The sequence below is a fragment of the Chenopodium album genome, chromosome 25 (assembly GCF_948465745.1).
Source record: "Chenopodium album chromosome 25, dcCheAlbu1.1, whole genome shotgun sequence".
Lineage (NCBI taxonomy): Eukaryota > Viridiplantae > Streptophyta > Magnoliopsida > Caryophyllales > Amaranthaceae > Chenopodium > Chenopodium album.
The window spans coordinates 1,961,950-1,978,680 of NC_137858.1; the positions used below are offsets into that span (position 1 = coordinate 1,961,950).

At 34.3% G+C, this 16,731-nt stretch overlaps 3 protein-coding genes across 4 annotated transcripts; all 3 read left to right on the forward strand.

The window, feature by feature from the left end:
• Positions 1–852: 852 nt before the first annotated feature.
• LOC145615713 (U-box domain-containing protein 33-like) lies at positions 853–2,311 on the forward strand. Its single transcript, XM_081670767.1, has 5 exons — positions 853–1,171; positions 1,279–1,400; positions 1,781–1,902; positions 2,055–2,159; positions 2,245–2,311. Exons 1-5 carry the CDS (start codon positions 1,018–1,020, stop codon positions 2,309–2,311), a joined length of 570 nt encoding a protein of 189 aa, XP_081526893.1. The 5' UTR covers positions 853–1,017.
• LOC145615231 (U-box domain-containing protein 33-like) lies at positions 2,060–6,781 on the forward strand. The gene is made up of 7 exons (XM_081670297.1): positions 2,060–2,159; positions 4,065–4,218; positions 4,528–4,665; positions 4,868–4,943; positions 5,115–5,323; positions 5,674–6,360; positions 6,441–6,781. Exons 2-7 carry the CDS (start codon positions 4,186–4,188, stop codon positions 6,630–6,632), a joined length of 1,335 nt encoding a protein of 444 aa, XP_081526423.1. The 5' UTR covers positions 2,060–2,159; positions 4,065–4,185; the 3' UTR covers positions 6,633–6,781.
• A 680-nt stretch (positions 6,782–7,461) lies between these two features.
• On the forward strand, positions 7,462–13,210 carry LOC145614146 (U-box domain-containing protein 33-like). 2 transcript variants are annotated; one of them, XM_081669146.1, is made up of 8 exons: positions 7,462–7,853; positions 8,688–8,809; positions 8,958–9,079; positions 9,396–9,500; positions 10,222–10,522; positions 11,215–11,712; positions 11,806–12,513; positions 12,771–13,210. In XM_081669146.1, exons 1-8 carry the CDS (start codon positions 7,652–7,654, stop codon positions 12,951–12,953), a joined length of 2,241 nt encoding a protein of 746 aa, XP_081525272.1. In that variant the 5' UTR covers positions 7,462–7,651; the 3' UTR covers positions 12,954–13,210. The 2 variants fall into 2 exon arrangements, with proteins under 2 accessions (XP_081525272.1, XP_081525273.1); XM_081669147.1 differs by lacking the exon at positions 8,688–8,809 and having other exon boundaries at positions 7,684–7,853.
• The last annotated feature ends 3,521 nt before the right edge of the window (positions 13,211–16,731 follow it).

A 16,731-nucleotide genomic window follows, 5' to 3' on the forward strand; every position in this document is an offset into this window, starting at 1 on the left:
GAGCTGAAGTTATTCGTGGTAGTGACTGGGGAAGTAACAATTAACAAGCTAATTTACGACGCCTCCATAATCATGGGGAATAATTTTATTTTAATAAAAGTAGGGAGTATATAGAATAGTACGGACTATGGAGTTTATCCTTATAGCAAGTTTTATGACCAAATGCATAATTGGTACATGTACCATAGTTTTGTGGGCGTCTATGCTACGAAGTACGGAGTATAAATTTGTAATCTTGTCTCCTTCTTTAGTAATCGTTTAAAACAAGGTTAAATTTGGATGATTATATTTCAATAAAATAAAATAAAAATTACCTGTGTTAATTATGTTAAACATAATTACTCTTTGTTTTTTGGTGCATACATAATTACTCTTTGTTACTTGATCTGAGGCTAAGTATTGAACTAATTTGTGGCAGGTTGTAATTAGATATGTCATGGGATAAGTCTTATCAGTACAAAGTACATCGGTTAGATAAAACTTATCCCATGACACATTATTACATTAAAATTATATCAAGTTCAAGGTTATCCACCAAAGAATTTAAAATTAGCTAAAAATTACCTTTGGTGTAAACCACTTGTATATTACCTTTTTTTTTTTTTTTTAAACAATGTATATTACCTTTTTAATATATTTTTTTTTTCTTTTATGAGAAGATGAAAATTAAATCAACTTACAATTCTACTGAGATTATAATTATACTAGTATTCACCTTTTTCATAAAAAATAAAAATAAAAATAAAAAGTTTACTCTGTTGACCTTTTTTTTAACAAAGACTCGATCTGTTGACCTTGTAATAAGTGGTATAGTACAGTAACTTTAATATCATCACAAAATAAACCCTAATTTACTGCGAATTCGGAAACTCAATTGATCATCTTTGGAGTTCAATTCAGTTACTCTATACCAAGTTTTTGTCTTCAAATTCACAAACCCTAACCCAAAGTCTTCTGTACAGAATTGTTTCGTCTCAGTATTAATTACAAGATTACAGAGCATGCATTAGAGAAATTATGGAGAATAAATTATACGTAGCAATTGGGAAAAACAATGATATACGATCAACCCTATTTTGGGCTTATAATAATTTTTTAAAAGGGAAGACAAATCATACAATTTGTCTTATTCATGTTCTTGTTCCTACCCAAATCAGATGTTCTCCTAGAAGTAATTATGATTATCCACTTTTTTTTTAAATTTTTTATTTTATTTTTTGCTTTATAACAAATTTGCATATGTACCAGAATTGAATTTTGCTGATGATTTTATTGTAGAGGGTTTTCCAGCTTCTGTTATGGCAATCAGAGAAGTCGAGGACAAATTGTATAAAGAATTGGAAAGACAAGAAGTGGAAAATATGTTAGATAAATATGTTCAGATTATTAAAAGTTTTCAGGTATGAATCGTTTGATCTTTTTTTCCTGATAATGAAACTATTTTAATTATGTCTTGGGCGATGTGACGGGTTGCTGTTTGCTTCAATGGACGAGTGATGGAAATTTTTTGTGATTCTTGTATGTGTTGTGGTGTAAGAAGTTTTTAGTAAAGAGGATGTTGCAGATTTCTTGTAATTGTCATTATGTACTGTAATCATTTTAAGTTTTTAACATAGCTTAATTATGTGATTCTATTAATAGATACACTGAGTATAAGTTTGCAACAAAATTAATTGTCCAAACTAACCCTGTGTTAGGTACATTTGTGAGTCTTGTTGTTCTCCTACCTTCTCTTAGTTCCTGATTTCTCTTGTTGTCATTTATGTGACGCTTTTTGCAGGTTCCATCTGAAAAAATCTATATCGAAAAGGAGTCTGTAACTGATGGAATTTTGGAGCTCATATCTAAGTTAGGGATACAGAAATTGGTTATGGGTGCAGGAGCTAACAGCAAACTTTTGGGGTACAACTACATTTTTTGATATTGTATATTTATATGCACTTTCATATATTGTGTCTGTAATTTAATTGTGACACCAGTGTGCTCTGAGCAAAGATAGATACCCTGTACATATTGTACGTGTTTTGATACAAATGCCCTGATATCTATTGCAGGAGTTTAACAAAACCCGCCTCAAGAAAGTCTAATGACGTGCTTCAACATGCTCCTGATTTCTGTCATATCTTCTTTGTATCTGAGGCTCGTCTAATCTATGCAAGGTATATGCACTAATTAGCAAATAGTCTTGCAATCTGTTCATCACCTTATAGACCTGACTTCTTTTAAAATCACCTTGTCTACTAGTTTCAAATCTCTTGAACTGACTTGTTTGTATGGTATCACACAATATGCTTACTGGCTGCAAGATTGATATTGAGGTGGGAATCTTTGGGTGATTGATTAGGTATTCTCTTGCAGAAAGGTTGTGGATTGTTTGCGTGTATTAAATTGTATCTCAAAGAAGCATTACATTATATTTCCTCCATTCAGAATCAATTGTTACCTTTTCTTAATCTTTCCTAATTAACGATATATATGAAATGAATAAAAATTTCTCTATTTTAATGAATGTATGATATTTTTTTTGAATAGCCAATACCCCATTACTTGATTTAACATATGCTTTTGATTTTTTCAAATATCCTTGACGAGCATGTGTGACTATTAATAATTTAAGGAAAATTTGTCAAAAATAAGCCAACCTTTGCGTGATTAGCTCAAAATAAGCCAACTTTTTAATTAACTCAAAATAAGTCAATTTTTAAAAGTATTTTCTTTTAGTAAGTCAAATGACCTGCAACCTACGAAACAAGTCATTTTTATAATTAATTTTTTTTTTTTAATTTAATTAATTGTTTAATGATAATATACATGTAAACAAAATTTTAAATTTTAAAAAAAAAGTCCACTAGCCCAGCCATCCCCTCCCCCACCCACTGCCAGTTGCCCCCCTGCCGGCAGCCGGTTACCACCACCCTCCCCGACGCCGGCGACCCACCCCTCACCTTCTCGCACTAGCTCACGCGCAACAAATCACCAAATCTCACAAACTCACCAACACGGCAACACCCACACGCATCACCAATTGAACCGCCTCGCGCACAAAATCACACACCGCTGCCAGCCTATTGATACCCCAAATGAACAGTCGCGCGCCCCGCCTCTCCACCACAACAACCGCACTTAGAAACAACCGCCACAAACTCTATAGCAGCCCCAAAGTAGAACAATATAGAGAATTGGTGAACCGAAATCGTGTTCGGGCAAACCAAGCAAATCCAAATTCACCCAAAGCGTTTTCAAAAATTTCAATAAGAAAACTCACCATGTCGCTGTCAAGCTTTGCGTAGTTGAATGAAGCTTAACAGTCACGAACTCACGATTGAGGGAAAGGAGGCAGGGGAAGGGGCAATTTCCAATACAAGGAAAGGGGGGAGGGGGTGGTGGTGGGAGAAGCAGAAATGGGAAAGGGAGGGGGGTGGTCGCTGTCATTGGGAGACAGATGTGATCGTCGGCCGCCGACCGCTGACAGTGGATGGGAGGAAGAGGTGGCTGAGCTTTTTTTTTTTAATTAGTTTTTAAGTTAATTTGATAGAATTAATTAATTGTTAATTTTTAAAAAAAAGTTTAATAATTAATCAAAAAAGAAATTTTAATTTTTTAAAAAAGGACCAACCACATAACGACACGTGTTATACTTTACCTCTTCAACCGGTGACTTTGTAATCTAACAGGTTTTGACTTATTTTGAGAATATATCTTATAAAAGTCGACTTATTTTTAGTTAATCGAAAAATTGGCTTATTTTGAGCGAACTACGTAAAGGTTGACTTATTTTTGACAAATTTTCCATAATTTAACATGGATGGAGTGAGTATATATCATTAATGCCTATTCGTGTATGAGCTATATAAAAGCTAAGATGTTATTTGTACCATAAGCTTTGCTTGTAGATTAGTAGACTTGCAAAATATTTTGTCAAAGATGCCAAGAAATCATGAGAAAGGTTTTCAGCAGTAGCAACAGCATGCTTTTACCTCTGATTTATGTGATTGGGGTTCTATTGGCATGAAAATACAATCTTTGAATACAGATACTAATTTCTGCAACATGGGGGGATATAGGGAAGGTGTGAAGCAACCAAATCAACATCTGAACGAAAACGAGTTAAACAGATTGAGTTACCCATCAGTTGATTCATGTTCAGCTCGTAGCTCATCAGAGTCATCACCACCATCTCAAAACATGCAGCATGTTTCGTTACCTACTAATGTACTGGTAGGCATTTAGCCCCTGTTTCTTTGCATCCTACATTATTAAAGTAGTAGAAAACCTTTAAACTACCAAAACTTTAAGATAGGCTTATTTTTCTACCTTATTATCAGTTCTGAGTTTGATTTGGTAGATTGAGATGTCAACTGTTGAGGACCTAAATTTTGGCACAGGAATAGACCTTTTTTGGAGGGTTGGGGAATAAAGGAGGGTAACTTGTGCCAATCTCTCTCAAAGTAGTAACTTGTTAGTAACAGAATTATTGTTTTTATTAAAATTCTTTGAAGCTCCTGACCCTTTTTTCTAATTTTGTAGCCAAATATCATAAACAATAATCCTTGTGATCAACTCCGGCAAGCCTTAGCAGAAGTTGAACTAGCAAGACATAAAGCTCATGAAGAATACAAGAGACGGCAGCGAGCTGAGGAAGAGGCCGTTAAGGCACTTCACAAGGTAGCTTTTAAACAGAATTCTACAGACAGTGGGCAGTAACAGTCAGGATTTTGTTGTCTGTACAAAATTGTACCAAATCAATCTTTCTGATTTCACATTTAGCTTTAAATATCCCGTTGTCTGTAAAGAAGTTTGGAGAAACAATTTAGAATTTACTTAAAGTTTATCACAGTTTTGTTTTTAACCTCTTTTATATATGCAGTTGAAAGCAGCTGAAGATGAGCTAGCTATGCAGGCCAAGATAATCAAGGTTTTAAAGATGTTTTCCCAAACAGCTGGTGAGTTCTCAACTTCTCATCCCTTGAAAGACTTATTGAGGTCTGCGTTTTTGAGGGGGAGGAAATGGAAGAGAAAATGTTCTTTGTCGAGAAATTTCTGAAATTAAAGAAGCAATGCCAAAAAAAGTGCAAATGGAATATGATGATACTAATGATGTTTATTATCTGCAGATAATGATGCTGCTGAAGTATTATGTTCAAATGTTCCTAAGTTTTCCCAGTTAGATATCAGGGAAGCTACAATGTTCTTTGATCCATCATTGAAAATTCAGGAAGGAGATTATGACAGTGTATATAAAGGTTTCCTGCATAACACTGAAGTGGCGATAAAGATATTTAAACCTGATAGCTTGCAGGGTAACGCAAATTTTAAACAAGAGGTAACATTATATAATTATTCTTTATATTTGTCATGTTTCATCTGTGCATTGTTGAATAGAAAGTTTGGTTTTAATGATCAGTAACAGTATAATCATTTCTTCAATTTTTTGGAACATTGAACAATATCAGAAGTAAACCTGTGTTACAAAAATAAATTTTGGGAATTTGCAATATTGCTCCTTGTGTAGAAATAAGAACATGATCCTGGGTGAGGATGAGGAAACCATCAATATCTCCTCTTCCAATAAATCAAATGACTGTAATTTTGACTTACCTCTGCAGAAGTTGTACTTGGTTAAACAATTTGGAACTATGAATCATCTATACATAAATTGTACTTTCCTTTTAGGTTGATGTATTAAGCAAGCTGCGTCATCCAAACCTGTTGACTCTCATTGGTGCAAGCCCAGACCCCTTGGCTCTCATCTATGAGTATCTTCCCAACGGAAGTCTTGAAGATCGACTGATTTGCAAGGACAGTACCCACCCGTTATCCTGGCAAACAAGAATCCGTATAGCCACTGAACTGTGCTCAGTCCTTAATTTTCTTCATTCCATCCAACCTTGCAGCATTATACACAGTGATTTAAACCCAAAAAATGTACTGCTTGATGCCAATTTCAGCTGCAAGCTAAGTGGACTTGGTTCTTGCCATGTTATTGCAAACAAGGCCGTCACAGAAGAATATCTTTCTCCTAAATATGATGTGTATTCATTCGGTATCATTTTGTTGCGCTTGTTAACTGGAAGACCTGCCTTGAATATAGTGAAAATAGTTCAGCGTGCTCTAAAGGAGGATAATTTCTATAGGATATTGGATCCTTCTGCTGGTGACTGGCCGGTTGTACGAGCAACGCATCTAGTTCATATAGCATTGAAGTGCTGTGATGTCAAAGCAAAAGACCGACCAGACCTTGGTTCAGAAGTATGGAAGGTGCTTAAACCAGCGATGTATTCTACTGAAAGCTTATCAAGCCCTCTTCAGTTTGTCAGTGGAGACCAAGTGCCTTCCTATTTCATTTGTCCCATTTTTCAGGTTTGTTAACTTCATAGATTCCAGACACATTTCAATCAAACTGTCACAAATATATTTACATTGATAACCTACTTGTGTAGGAAATAATGCGGGATCCACAGGTTGCTACTGATGGATTTACGTATGAAGCAGATGCTATTAGAGGGTGGTTTGAGGGTGGCCATGATACTTCACCGATGACTAATCTTAAACTTTGTAGTCTTAACCTTACTCCTAACCGTGCTCTACGATCTGCGATTCAAGAGTGGCAGCAGAAGCACCAACTTGAGTAATTCATGTTCATCTCATGTATGTACATTAAAAGGTTCATCTCATTCATGTTTATCATTTTGGGTTCTAGTTGGATTTGCTTCAAGTAATTTTGGTTTAATCCAATCTTGGATTGATTGAATTATGGGTTTTGGATGCATTTATATCGATTTGCTGTATTTGGGTTTGAGTGTATAGATATACTAATGTATTGCCGGTCCGGCTCAAATTTGCTAGTACTTATTATAACTTATCCAAATAATTAAAAAAGAATCAAACATAAACATGATAATTATGGGTTTATAACGCTGTAACATATGGTTCAAGGAGCATACGACTCAATTTTAATATTTATCGTAACATATGCTCCGTAGTTCATTATTTTGGAGCATAAAACAAGCTTCTCTATTTCCCCATCCACTTCACTTAAACTCAGGTTTAAATGATTGGGTCAATCGCAATAATGTGGTTATTATCATGTCGGATGTGGATTTGATCTGGCTTGCTTAGGTTCGGTTTGGTTTAAAATAATCAAATCCAAATCAATTGACGAGCTTCCTCAAGTTGATTTTAAATTGTCTAAATCTTAAATTTTCATTTTAAAACAAAGGGTAGTTATAAGATTGGTTCAATTTGTTTGAGAGCTCAGTTTTTCAAATTCACTTGAGCGAGTTGGGCCAAACTTTAATTGATTTCTCAAATCGGATCGGTTTTTGACAACTCTATCCAAAAAACTAGCCAGGACACTAGCGAGCCCTTTTCGATACCATACCATGATACCAACACCCTCGCACTACTCTACAGTTACTAATTTATTGTCTTAAATTTTCAGACTTGAGTTGACTGAGTTGGCAAAGAATATTGGAAAAGAAGAAAAATACCAATGACTTGACCTTGTCTAATGATTCTTTCCCAATAATATATACACTTTATTCTTCTTAATTTCGCTTAAAATCAATTGGGGTTTTGATCAAATTTTCTTATAATTTAAAGGGTTGAATTGATTTCCCAAAAAAAAAAAAAAAAAAAAAAAAAAAAAAACATGGATTTGATACTTGTTGAAGATGATCATGGCAATTATACAAAACCCATAACCGCCATGAAAGAAGAAGAGAAGCTTTACGTTGCAGTTGGAAAAGAGGTGAAACAAAACGAATCACTTCTATTTTGGGCTATTCAGAATTCCGGTGGTCGCACAATTTCCATTCTTCATGTTCATCAGCCTGATAATTTCATCCCTATTTGTAATTTCTTCATTTCCCATCATTTTTATTGTTTATTTCTTATAATATGGATTATATCTTTGTTTTTGAGAAAATTAGGTGCGTTTCCTTGTACTATATTTAATATGACAGTGTTTTAACTCTTTAAGTTTGATTACTAGTTCAATTGTTTGTTCAAGTTGAATTGGAGATAGCAAATGTTTTGGTATGGTGGCTTGAGGTATTGCATATTAGAACATCGTGTCGTGTCGTGTCATGCCTTGGCTGTTTATATTTTTTTTTTTTTTTTGAAAACAACCTTGGCTGTTTATATAATTACATAGAGGTATCCTGTAACTTGAAGTTGAGAAAAGTTAAAATTTTTGGATTAGATTCTTGTACGTTGCAACTAGGAATAAGCACACAAGTCATGTTACTCTTATAGACTTGTGAACTTATATAGGTTCTTTTAAGTCAAAATTAATAAGGAATTTGAGAATTGTGTCGTCTTTAGCATGTAAAATTCATCAGTTGACAATGTGATCATTGTTTCTATTCTGTAGTTTAGTCTACCAATCTACTTACTGTTGTAGTTCTAACTTTTAAGGAAGAGCTCTTGGCTTGTGGAGTTAGACAAATTATTAGTTTCATCCTATGATTAGCTTATAAATGCAGAATGCAGAATTGGACCAACTATTTAGAAATTATTACAGTAGTGTGTTTAGGATAAAATTCCTGATGAAGAATGCATCTTTTTTGTGTTTCGGAGAATAAGTTCTTCTTGAATGGAGTAGCTTGTAACATTATATATGATCTTATTAAGAGGCCATATATGTCTATTTACTATGAAAATTCTTCATTTATGTTTACTTGTAGTGGGTGAAAAGTTCCACTGGAGCTCCTTGAAAGAGCAGGAAGTCAGGGCATATCGAAGAATTGAGAAACAATTTATGCTTAAAACTTTAGATGAATATCTTCACATTTGTCACCAGTTTGGGGTAATCATTTTCTTACTTGATGATTTGTTAGGTCTTAGATACTTCACTCCTGCTACTGCTCTGCAAACTATTAATTTCTGGAATAAATAGGATTTCAACTTTATCTATTGACTTTTCGGCTTCAATTTGGTGTTAATTTGTATTGTAGGTGCAAGCAGAGAAGCTCCATATTGAGACGGATTCAGTTGAGCAGGGGATCTTGCAGCTTATTGCTGAACACAATATTGCAAAGCTTGTCATGGGTGCTGCGCAGGATGACTACTATCAGACGTATGTGTAGGAGGTTATATGGGTTTTGTTTGATTTCATGTTTTTGCCACCTATGTGTAAATTCTTGACTGGTTAGGAAGAAACTCTCATACTCAATTTGTTACTGTAACAATTTTCATGTATAGCATTTTGCTAATTAACTCCTTGCAGAATAAGCAATACATGTTTATAACCTAGCTTTGCAAATATTGAAGTTTTAGACATATTATGTGTATAAAGCCAAATAATCACCTCAATTGTATCTGGTCAAACTTTTAGTACTTGCGAACAAAGACTGCTGTTTGTGATTCTAATTGTATTGCCTTAAAATCTGTAGGAAAATGATGGAGCCAGTGTCAAAGAAAGCAATTTATGTGCAGCTGCATGCACCTGCAAAGTGTCATATCTGGTTTATCTGCAAGGGGCATCTGATCCATCAAAGGTATACACCATACATGATATTCTTTTCTCTAAAACGTTCTACTTTCTTGATCTATAAGCTGTAGCACCAGCTGCACGACCTCAACATTTACTATCTAATAAGTACTATAGTTTATATATAACACTGCTTTCAGTGTGTCTGTAGAAATTTTGTCAAGAGCTTCAGCATTGTTGATACATAGCTGGTTGAGCTCATGACTTGTTGCTTAGTGCCTTATTGGGAATGTTTGATTGGCTACGGTTTTGAGAATAAATCCTTCTTGAATATGATTTTCTTAGGGTGAAAAGGATAGCTAATAGTTTTCCCTTCCAACAGGAAGCGTCTTGCTCTGGGATTGCAGATCTTTATGCTGTTGGGTGTCTGATTGTCTCAGAATTGTTGACATAATTGACCCTTGTTTTTTCTGCAACCAAGCTTGTGATTGAGCCCTTGGCTTTCTGTATGCCCAAAGTTTTAGGGCTCCTAACCCAAAACAAATTTCTGATTTAAGCTGTCTAATGAACCCCGGCGAGGTGATGAATCTAGGAGAATTCAAATGGACTTGGTCATTGTATAGTGTTAGCTAACTTTTGGGATGCTTAGAATTTTATAGGAGCTTAGCATGAAAGCAGGTTGGCATTATTATTAATGTTTTCCCCAATAACCGTTGTCTTTATTTCTGATGTTGTACCTTAATTTATCAGCAGTTGAGGTACTGATCTGAAGCATTTACTTTCCCCAGGAAGTTTAGTTCAGAAGCAAGAATTCATGCTCAGAACGAGAGGTCCATCAACTCGAATTTCCTTTCAGTGAATGGTCAAAGCAATAAATCTATAATCGGGACTAAAGAGTTAATTCTCGGTGAAGGATCATCTCATTTTGGAATAAGTAATGGGAGATTCACTGAGCCTTCCTCTATGGACGACATCAAAACTCATGTTTCTTTGCCTGAATTTGATCTAGAAGCTAATTGTTATGACTGGGGTGAATTTATAGAACAGAATCATCATCATCATTTATCTTCGTCTCATTCAGATGCACAGGTATGTACAACAGTCTAATTATGTTCAAGTTTTGTTATGTGTCATGTGGTTTGTTTGGCCGGGACACTTATGAGGGAAGCTTTTGGCCGTCACAAAAATGATAATCTTGCCACTTTTGTTCTTTTATCAAATATTATGCTAGCTGTGGGTTTTAAGACAGTTGCTGGGGAGTGTTCTGAACCATGAACATGCAGTTTTGAAGTAAACCATGCTTAAGACAGAAATTTCAAGACCGCTAGTTGCTGTAGAATAGTTCAACTGCCAGTCTGCCAGTGTGCTGAAATTGGAGCAGATTTGTTTCTATTTTTATATGTTGTAGTGACATTTATTTTGTTTAATCTACGATTCTTTTGGACCATATATGGTGTCGTATAACTTCAACATACTGACATAAAGTCTCTTTGGTCCTTGATTGTGATGATGCTTGATAGAAGGTTTGAAAGCGATTTTGATGTTTGCTTTGCAGGGTGCTTTATCACTTATTTAAATTTTCTCCAGCAGAAAGCTCTAACTTTAAATAGCCGTGCTTAAAGTTTTTTTGAAGTATTACCATCCGTTTGCCATTGATTTACTTGCTTAAATGTCTAATACGGAGTATTTGAGATGATTAAGTGTTTATGTCATTAGTGCTAAAGCTTGAACTTCTCTACACCTTGCACCATTTGCTAGTTACCTGGCTGCTGCTTTTACAGGAAATATCATCAGGAGTATATGCAGAGGCAGTGAGAAAAAGTAAAGAACTTGAGGAAGAACTTGAAAAGTTAAAGAATGATCGAGACAAGCTTAGGGAAAAATATCAGGATGCGATGGATCAGAATTTAGTGTTGGAAGGCAAAGTTGCAAACTATGATCAAGTACTGAAGGAATTAGAGGAAGGGCTTATTTCTAATGTAGAACTGCTGCAGGTTTGTGAGAAAGATCGAGATGACTTGAAGATCGAACGTGACAGTGTCCTCAAGACAGCTGAAGAATTGTTAAATCAATCTGCTGAAGCAGCACCGAAATCTGATGACCTCAGGTTCTTCAGCACATTTACTTTTGCAGAGATCGAAAGAGCAACTAATGACTTTGACCCATCATTTCAACTATGGGAAGGCGAGAATGGAAGCATTTATAAAGGAGTTATTTCCCATACACAAGTAACTATAAAGATGTGGCGTCCTGAGGGCCTTCAAGAGTTTCATCGGGAGGTATTATACTATCATATTTTGGAGAACATCTTTGGCCCTTAAGCCATGCTGTTTGTTTATTTATTGAAATCCACTGACACTGTTATGTACTAGGTTGAAATATTGAGCAAGTTTAGACATCCAAATGTGGTAACTCTTATAGGAGTTTGCCCTGAAGCTTGGGCTATTGTCTATGAGTTTCTCCCCAACGGAAGCCTTCAAGAAAGACTAAACTCTACAGGGGATACGGATAATATTTCTCTTTCATGGCAAACTCGAATAAGGATCGCTACTGAGCTATGCTGTGCTCTAATCTTTCTTCATTCCCACGGACCTGAAAGAATGGTTCACGGTTCTCTAAACCCCACCTCCATTTTCCTTGACTCGAACTTCACATGCAAGATCAGTGGCTTCGGCACTGAGTTGTCTAACAGTTCCTCGTATACAGATCCTGAGTATATAATGATAGGAGTGGCTACACCTGCCATTGATGTTTACTCTTTTGGATTGATACTGCTAGAATTGCTGACTGGAAAACCAGCTTTTGATATAACATATGAATTGGAAGACGCTTTGAATGAAAACAGTTTTGATACCCTCTTGGATTCTTCAGCAGGAGACTGGCCATTTGTGCAAGCTGAGCAATTGGCTAGGCTAGCATTGAGATGTTGCGAGGAGAATCCAAGTGACCGGCCAGATTTGGAGTCTGATGTATGGAGGATCCTGGAGCCGAGGAGATCTTCCTGTGGGGATTCAACGTCTTACCATCTTGGAGATGAACATCGTCAAGCTCCATCTTATTTCATTTGTCCTATATTCCAGGTATGTCTAAGTTTACATTACCTTCCTAGGCACTCAGTTTTTATCAAAATGTGTATCAGGGTTCTGTTTTTATCACTACCTCCGTTTCATATTATTTGCAACGATTTGACATAAAGTGTGAGTAGAAAATATCTAATCATTGCACATAATATGAAACAAAATATACATTCCGAGTAAGTAAACTGTTGCTCACTTGAATTTTAAGATATAGATTTGGTTACATGTCTTATGGACAAAAGTTTTGGTGCTGTTCTCAGGAAGTCATGAAAGATCCATGTGTTGCAGCGGATGGCTACACTTATGAGGCGGAAGCATTGCAAGGGTGGCTTGATAGTGACCATGATACGTCCCCCATGACTAACCTACAACTCGAACACTGCGATCTTGTCCCCAATCATGCCCTTCGTTCTGCCATCCAAGAGTGGAGGCAGCGGCATTGACTCTCTGCAACACTCAAATTGCCTCGCTTGCAAAACAATAAAGGAAGCTTATAAGACAGTAGCTAGCAGTGATGGTTTTACTCTTGTTTTTCTATTCTTGAGTGATCTTGTAAGATTGTAAATTGGTAAGAGTGTGGGATGGAAATCTAAAAATGGAGATTATGTAGATATATTAAAGTATTTGTATATGATAAGAATAAAAGTCCAATTTCCCCCCTATATTATAATGTTAATCTAATTTTGTTTGTTCCTTCCAATTTTGATCTCTCTTCATCTTAATTCAAGTTGAGTGTCTTTGATATACTAATACAAGTAGGTCTTGAAATATAATCTGGTACTCGTATTACTTAGGGCTCTCTTTAATTTCGAGATATTTGACTTTTTATAATCATATAATATAAATATTGACCAATGTTTTTTTTTTCTTTTTTATTTTCAAAATGATTTGTGAAAACTATTTGTTTTGTGTAGTATTTCATAGAAGTGTATTAGTGGAGCCAATTCATTGTCATATTTTCTTTCTCCATCAGGGAAAAAACAAAAAGGAAAAACTTGCAATAGTGTGAAAATTAAAGTTCGGGTATTGTTTAAAAACTTCATATAAGGGCCTGTTCATATTTACTGAACTGAGTTGAACTGAACTGATTGGAGCTGAACTGAACTGAACTGAATTGAGCTGAAATGAATATTTTATGTGAGAGGGAAATTAAGAGCTGAACTGAACTGATTGGAGCTGAACTGAACTGAAATTAAGTAAATGTGAACAGGCCCAAAATCATAGCTCAATATTTTGACTACAATAAACGTGACAGATGTGCAATTTTTAGTTTCAGTGGCAGATATAGAATTGGTAAAAAAAGAAAAAAAAATGAAAAAAAAAAAGGCTTGAACCTAAGATTCCTACACTCTAATCACAACTAAATATTGTGACTACAATTATTCAATAAAGATATTGGGTTACACACATGTAATATAATCTAACCAATCCACATCTTTAAACGTATGCATGTTACGGACTACTTAACTTAGTTGATAAAAGTATTGAGGGATGGTGCTCAAGACTTAAATAAACCTTTAAATTAAATAGTTTATCTAAATTCAAAGTACGGTATATTTGAAAAACAATACATTGCATCAACCACAATTTCATAAAAATGACATAGGATGCTAAGAAACTAAATCGTACTCAAATCAATGATAACGATAATACAAGTAATTTGGTATATAGTCGTTCTCAAAAATTTGAAGATAATGTCATTAATGTGGAATAGCTTATTGTCTTGTTGATGTAGGATATTCATTCCGTACATTGAAAGGACCTCAGCTCGTGCACTCTTTTATTAGTGGGTCCGTTTTACAAATTTTTATTTTTCATTGAAAGGATGGAATACTTGCTCAATTATATTATCATTATCTTGACACCTTATTTAAGTTATTTATCAAGAAAGAGAAACGTATAAGACGAGAAATATAAAATTAGTACTAAAATATTACTGATAACACAATATCTTGTACTAAAATATTTATACTAATGTTAGTATAAGATTATTACAAATTCTTAAATACTAATTTTATATTTAATAATTATAAGACACACATTTATTTGATGTTGTGAACACTTCAAATACAAAGTACTCGTATAAGACAATCGCATAATGGAGTTTTGTTGATGATCAAATAAATTATCCTTATGGACACTTAATTTTTTAAACTACTAGGGTTGTTCATTTACTTTGTAAATAGTCGAAACAAGATATTAGGTTACTCGAATGAATTAATGAGACTATTTTTTAATTAGTTGAAGTTAAAAATAGAATAAATGGAATTATTATTCTTATGGATAAAGTAAGGTCACTTCTATGAACTAATGCAATTATTATAGGGTGACTTTTATGAATTAAACAAGTGGGAGCACAACATGTAATTGGTCACACATAAGAATTATCGCATAATTTTTTAATGCATTGTATGTAATTTCAAGTCTTTAAACAATCTCTAATTAATCATGTTTCTTCAAAGATGAATTATTAGTGATCTGATTTTGATAGACGAGCTTAATTTCATTTCACAAGTGGCTCATAAAGTACCACTTACTCTTTTCCCTCAAAAAATAAAAAATAAATAAATAAATAAATAAATAAATATATATATATATATATAGGTACCACTTACTCTTACATTAAGCTCTAGATAGAGTCCAGAGTACTTGGACAATTAGACAGTACAGCTGCATGCATAAGATGAGTGCTATGGAAGTATGGACCATATGCAGTGCTAATTTAGGTATGCTCGCGCACCCATGCATGTACGTATGGTTGGATTATACAAGTTTTTTTTTAAAAAAAAAAAAATAACCATACATAACGGTTTAATTAAGTAGAATTTCTTTTATTTGAATATTGTTTGCTAAAATTAGCCGTGGTACAAGTAATTGAATTGTTAAATGTTGTGACAACGCTCCATATATTGTTCAACTAATCGCATGGTGAATGTGTTCGATACAACTAACCCAATAATCCATGTACCTTTGAAATAGTAAAACTAATTAACTAACCCAATAGTACCCTAAAACTACCCCGTGGTACTCACTACTAGTATGGAGTACATTGAATATTGATGTTTTAAACAAACCCTTAATCTTTAAGGGTCGTATATTCATATATAAGTACATAGTACGCGCAATTATTATTTTTGCACGATAAATAGTTGGAGAAGGTGGATTGGTGGGGTGTTGAATTGTTGATAACCTCATAGATTAGATTAGACATGAATAAGATTGAAACTAGCCCCATTATTAGCTAGTACGGATTCCTCCCTTCATTTTTTTTAAAATTTTTTTTTTATTTTCTTTTTTGGAAAAGTACAGTAGTATTTATATACAAATCCCTTGTTCCCAATTATATGTCCCATAGTTGTTTTATACAAATCATTTTGGGTGAGGGTTAAGTTGTGGTACAGGTATGGGGGAATTGTTTTAAGGACGATTTAAAAAGAAAATTGAGGGCATGAGGCATTAAATTATAAAATTATTGAAGTATGATGTGGTAATTGTTAGTAGAATGATGGATGTTAAGGTAATTCCACTTTCCTGTCTCACCTACATTAAGGGTCTGTTCTCATTGACTGAACTCAGTTGAACTGAACTGAAATGAATATTTTATTAGAGAAGGAAATTAGGAGTTGAGCTGAACTGAACTGAATTTCGACGTAAGAGAACGGGACCTAACTCTAACAAAAATTGTTTCGGTTACGTGGACAAATCTTATTAGGCTAGAGAAAGTAGATAACATTAATTGTTTATACAGTATAAAAAATGCTTGGTCAGCTACTATACAGTAATAAAGAAAAAGTAATAACTTTTTAATTAATCTATCGTTCATAATAATCTCAAATGGTAGTAGACATACATCAACCTTATATGGAACTCATGGAAGTGGTATTCTCACTACACAAAGTGCAAAATTCAAAATAAAACCCACATAAGTCCTACTTTGTACTTTTACAGGTTTAGTACTCAATTGAAAACATTAAATTAATACACTCCGTATAAGAGTAATTTACACATTTTCTGCATTAGTTAATAGAGTTGTTATAATTAGTTGCACTCTACCCCATCCATAATAATTAGCAAGCAACTGAAAAGCATTATGAAATTTTCCGTACATATTTAGCGGCTCAAGCCTTAATTAAGGCTGGCCTCTTATGTTCACCTTACAATCGGGTGAATAAAACACATCCATATTTTGGTAAATGAAATTCCTATTTCTAAATTTCGAAT

Bases quoted from the DNA above. Each gene is read 5' to 3' on its own strand.
- LOC145615713 (XM_081670767.1), top strand. From the start codon at position 1,018: ATGGAGAATAAATTATACGTAGCAATTGGGAAAAACAATGATATACGA. The intron at 1,172-1,278 runs GTAATTATGATT...ATTTTATTGTAG, and splicing joins AATCAGATGTTCTCCTAGAA to AGGGTTTTCCAGCTTCTGTT. The intron at 1,903-2,054 runs GTACAACTACAT...TATCTATTGCAG, and splicing joins GCTAACAGCAAACTTTTGGG to GAGTTTAACAAAACCCGCCT.
- LOC145614146 (XM_081669146.1), top strand. From the start codon at position 7,652: ATGGATTTGATACTTGTTGAAGATGATCATGGCAATTATACAAAACCC. The intron at 9,080-9,395 runs GTATGTGTAGGA...TAAAATCTGTAG, and splicing joins CAGGATGACTACTATCAGAC to GAAAATGATGGAGCCAGTGT. The intron at 12,514-12,770 runs GTATGTCTAAGT...TGCTGTTCTCAG, and splicing joins TCATTTGTCCTATATTCCAG to GAAGTCATGAAAGATCCATG.
- LOC145615231 (XM_081670297.1), top strand. From the start codon at position 4,186: ATGCAGCATGTTTCGTTACCTACTAATGTACTG. The intron at 4,219-4,527 runs GTAGGCATTTAG...CTAATTTTGTAG, and splicing joins CGTTACCTACTAATGTACTG to CCAAATATCATAAACAATAA. The intron at 4,666-4,867 runs GTAGCTTTTAAA...TTATATATGCAG, and splicing joins CCGTTAAGGCACTTCACAAG to TTGAAAGCAGCTGAAGATGA.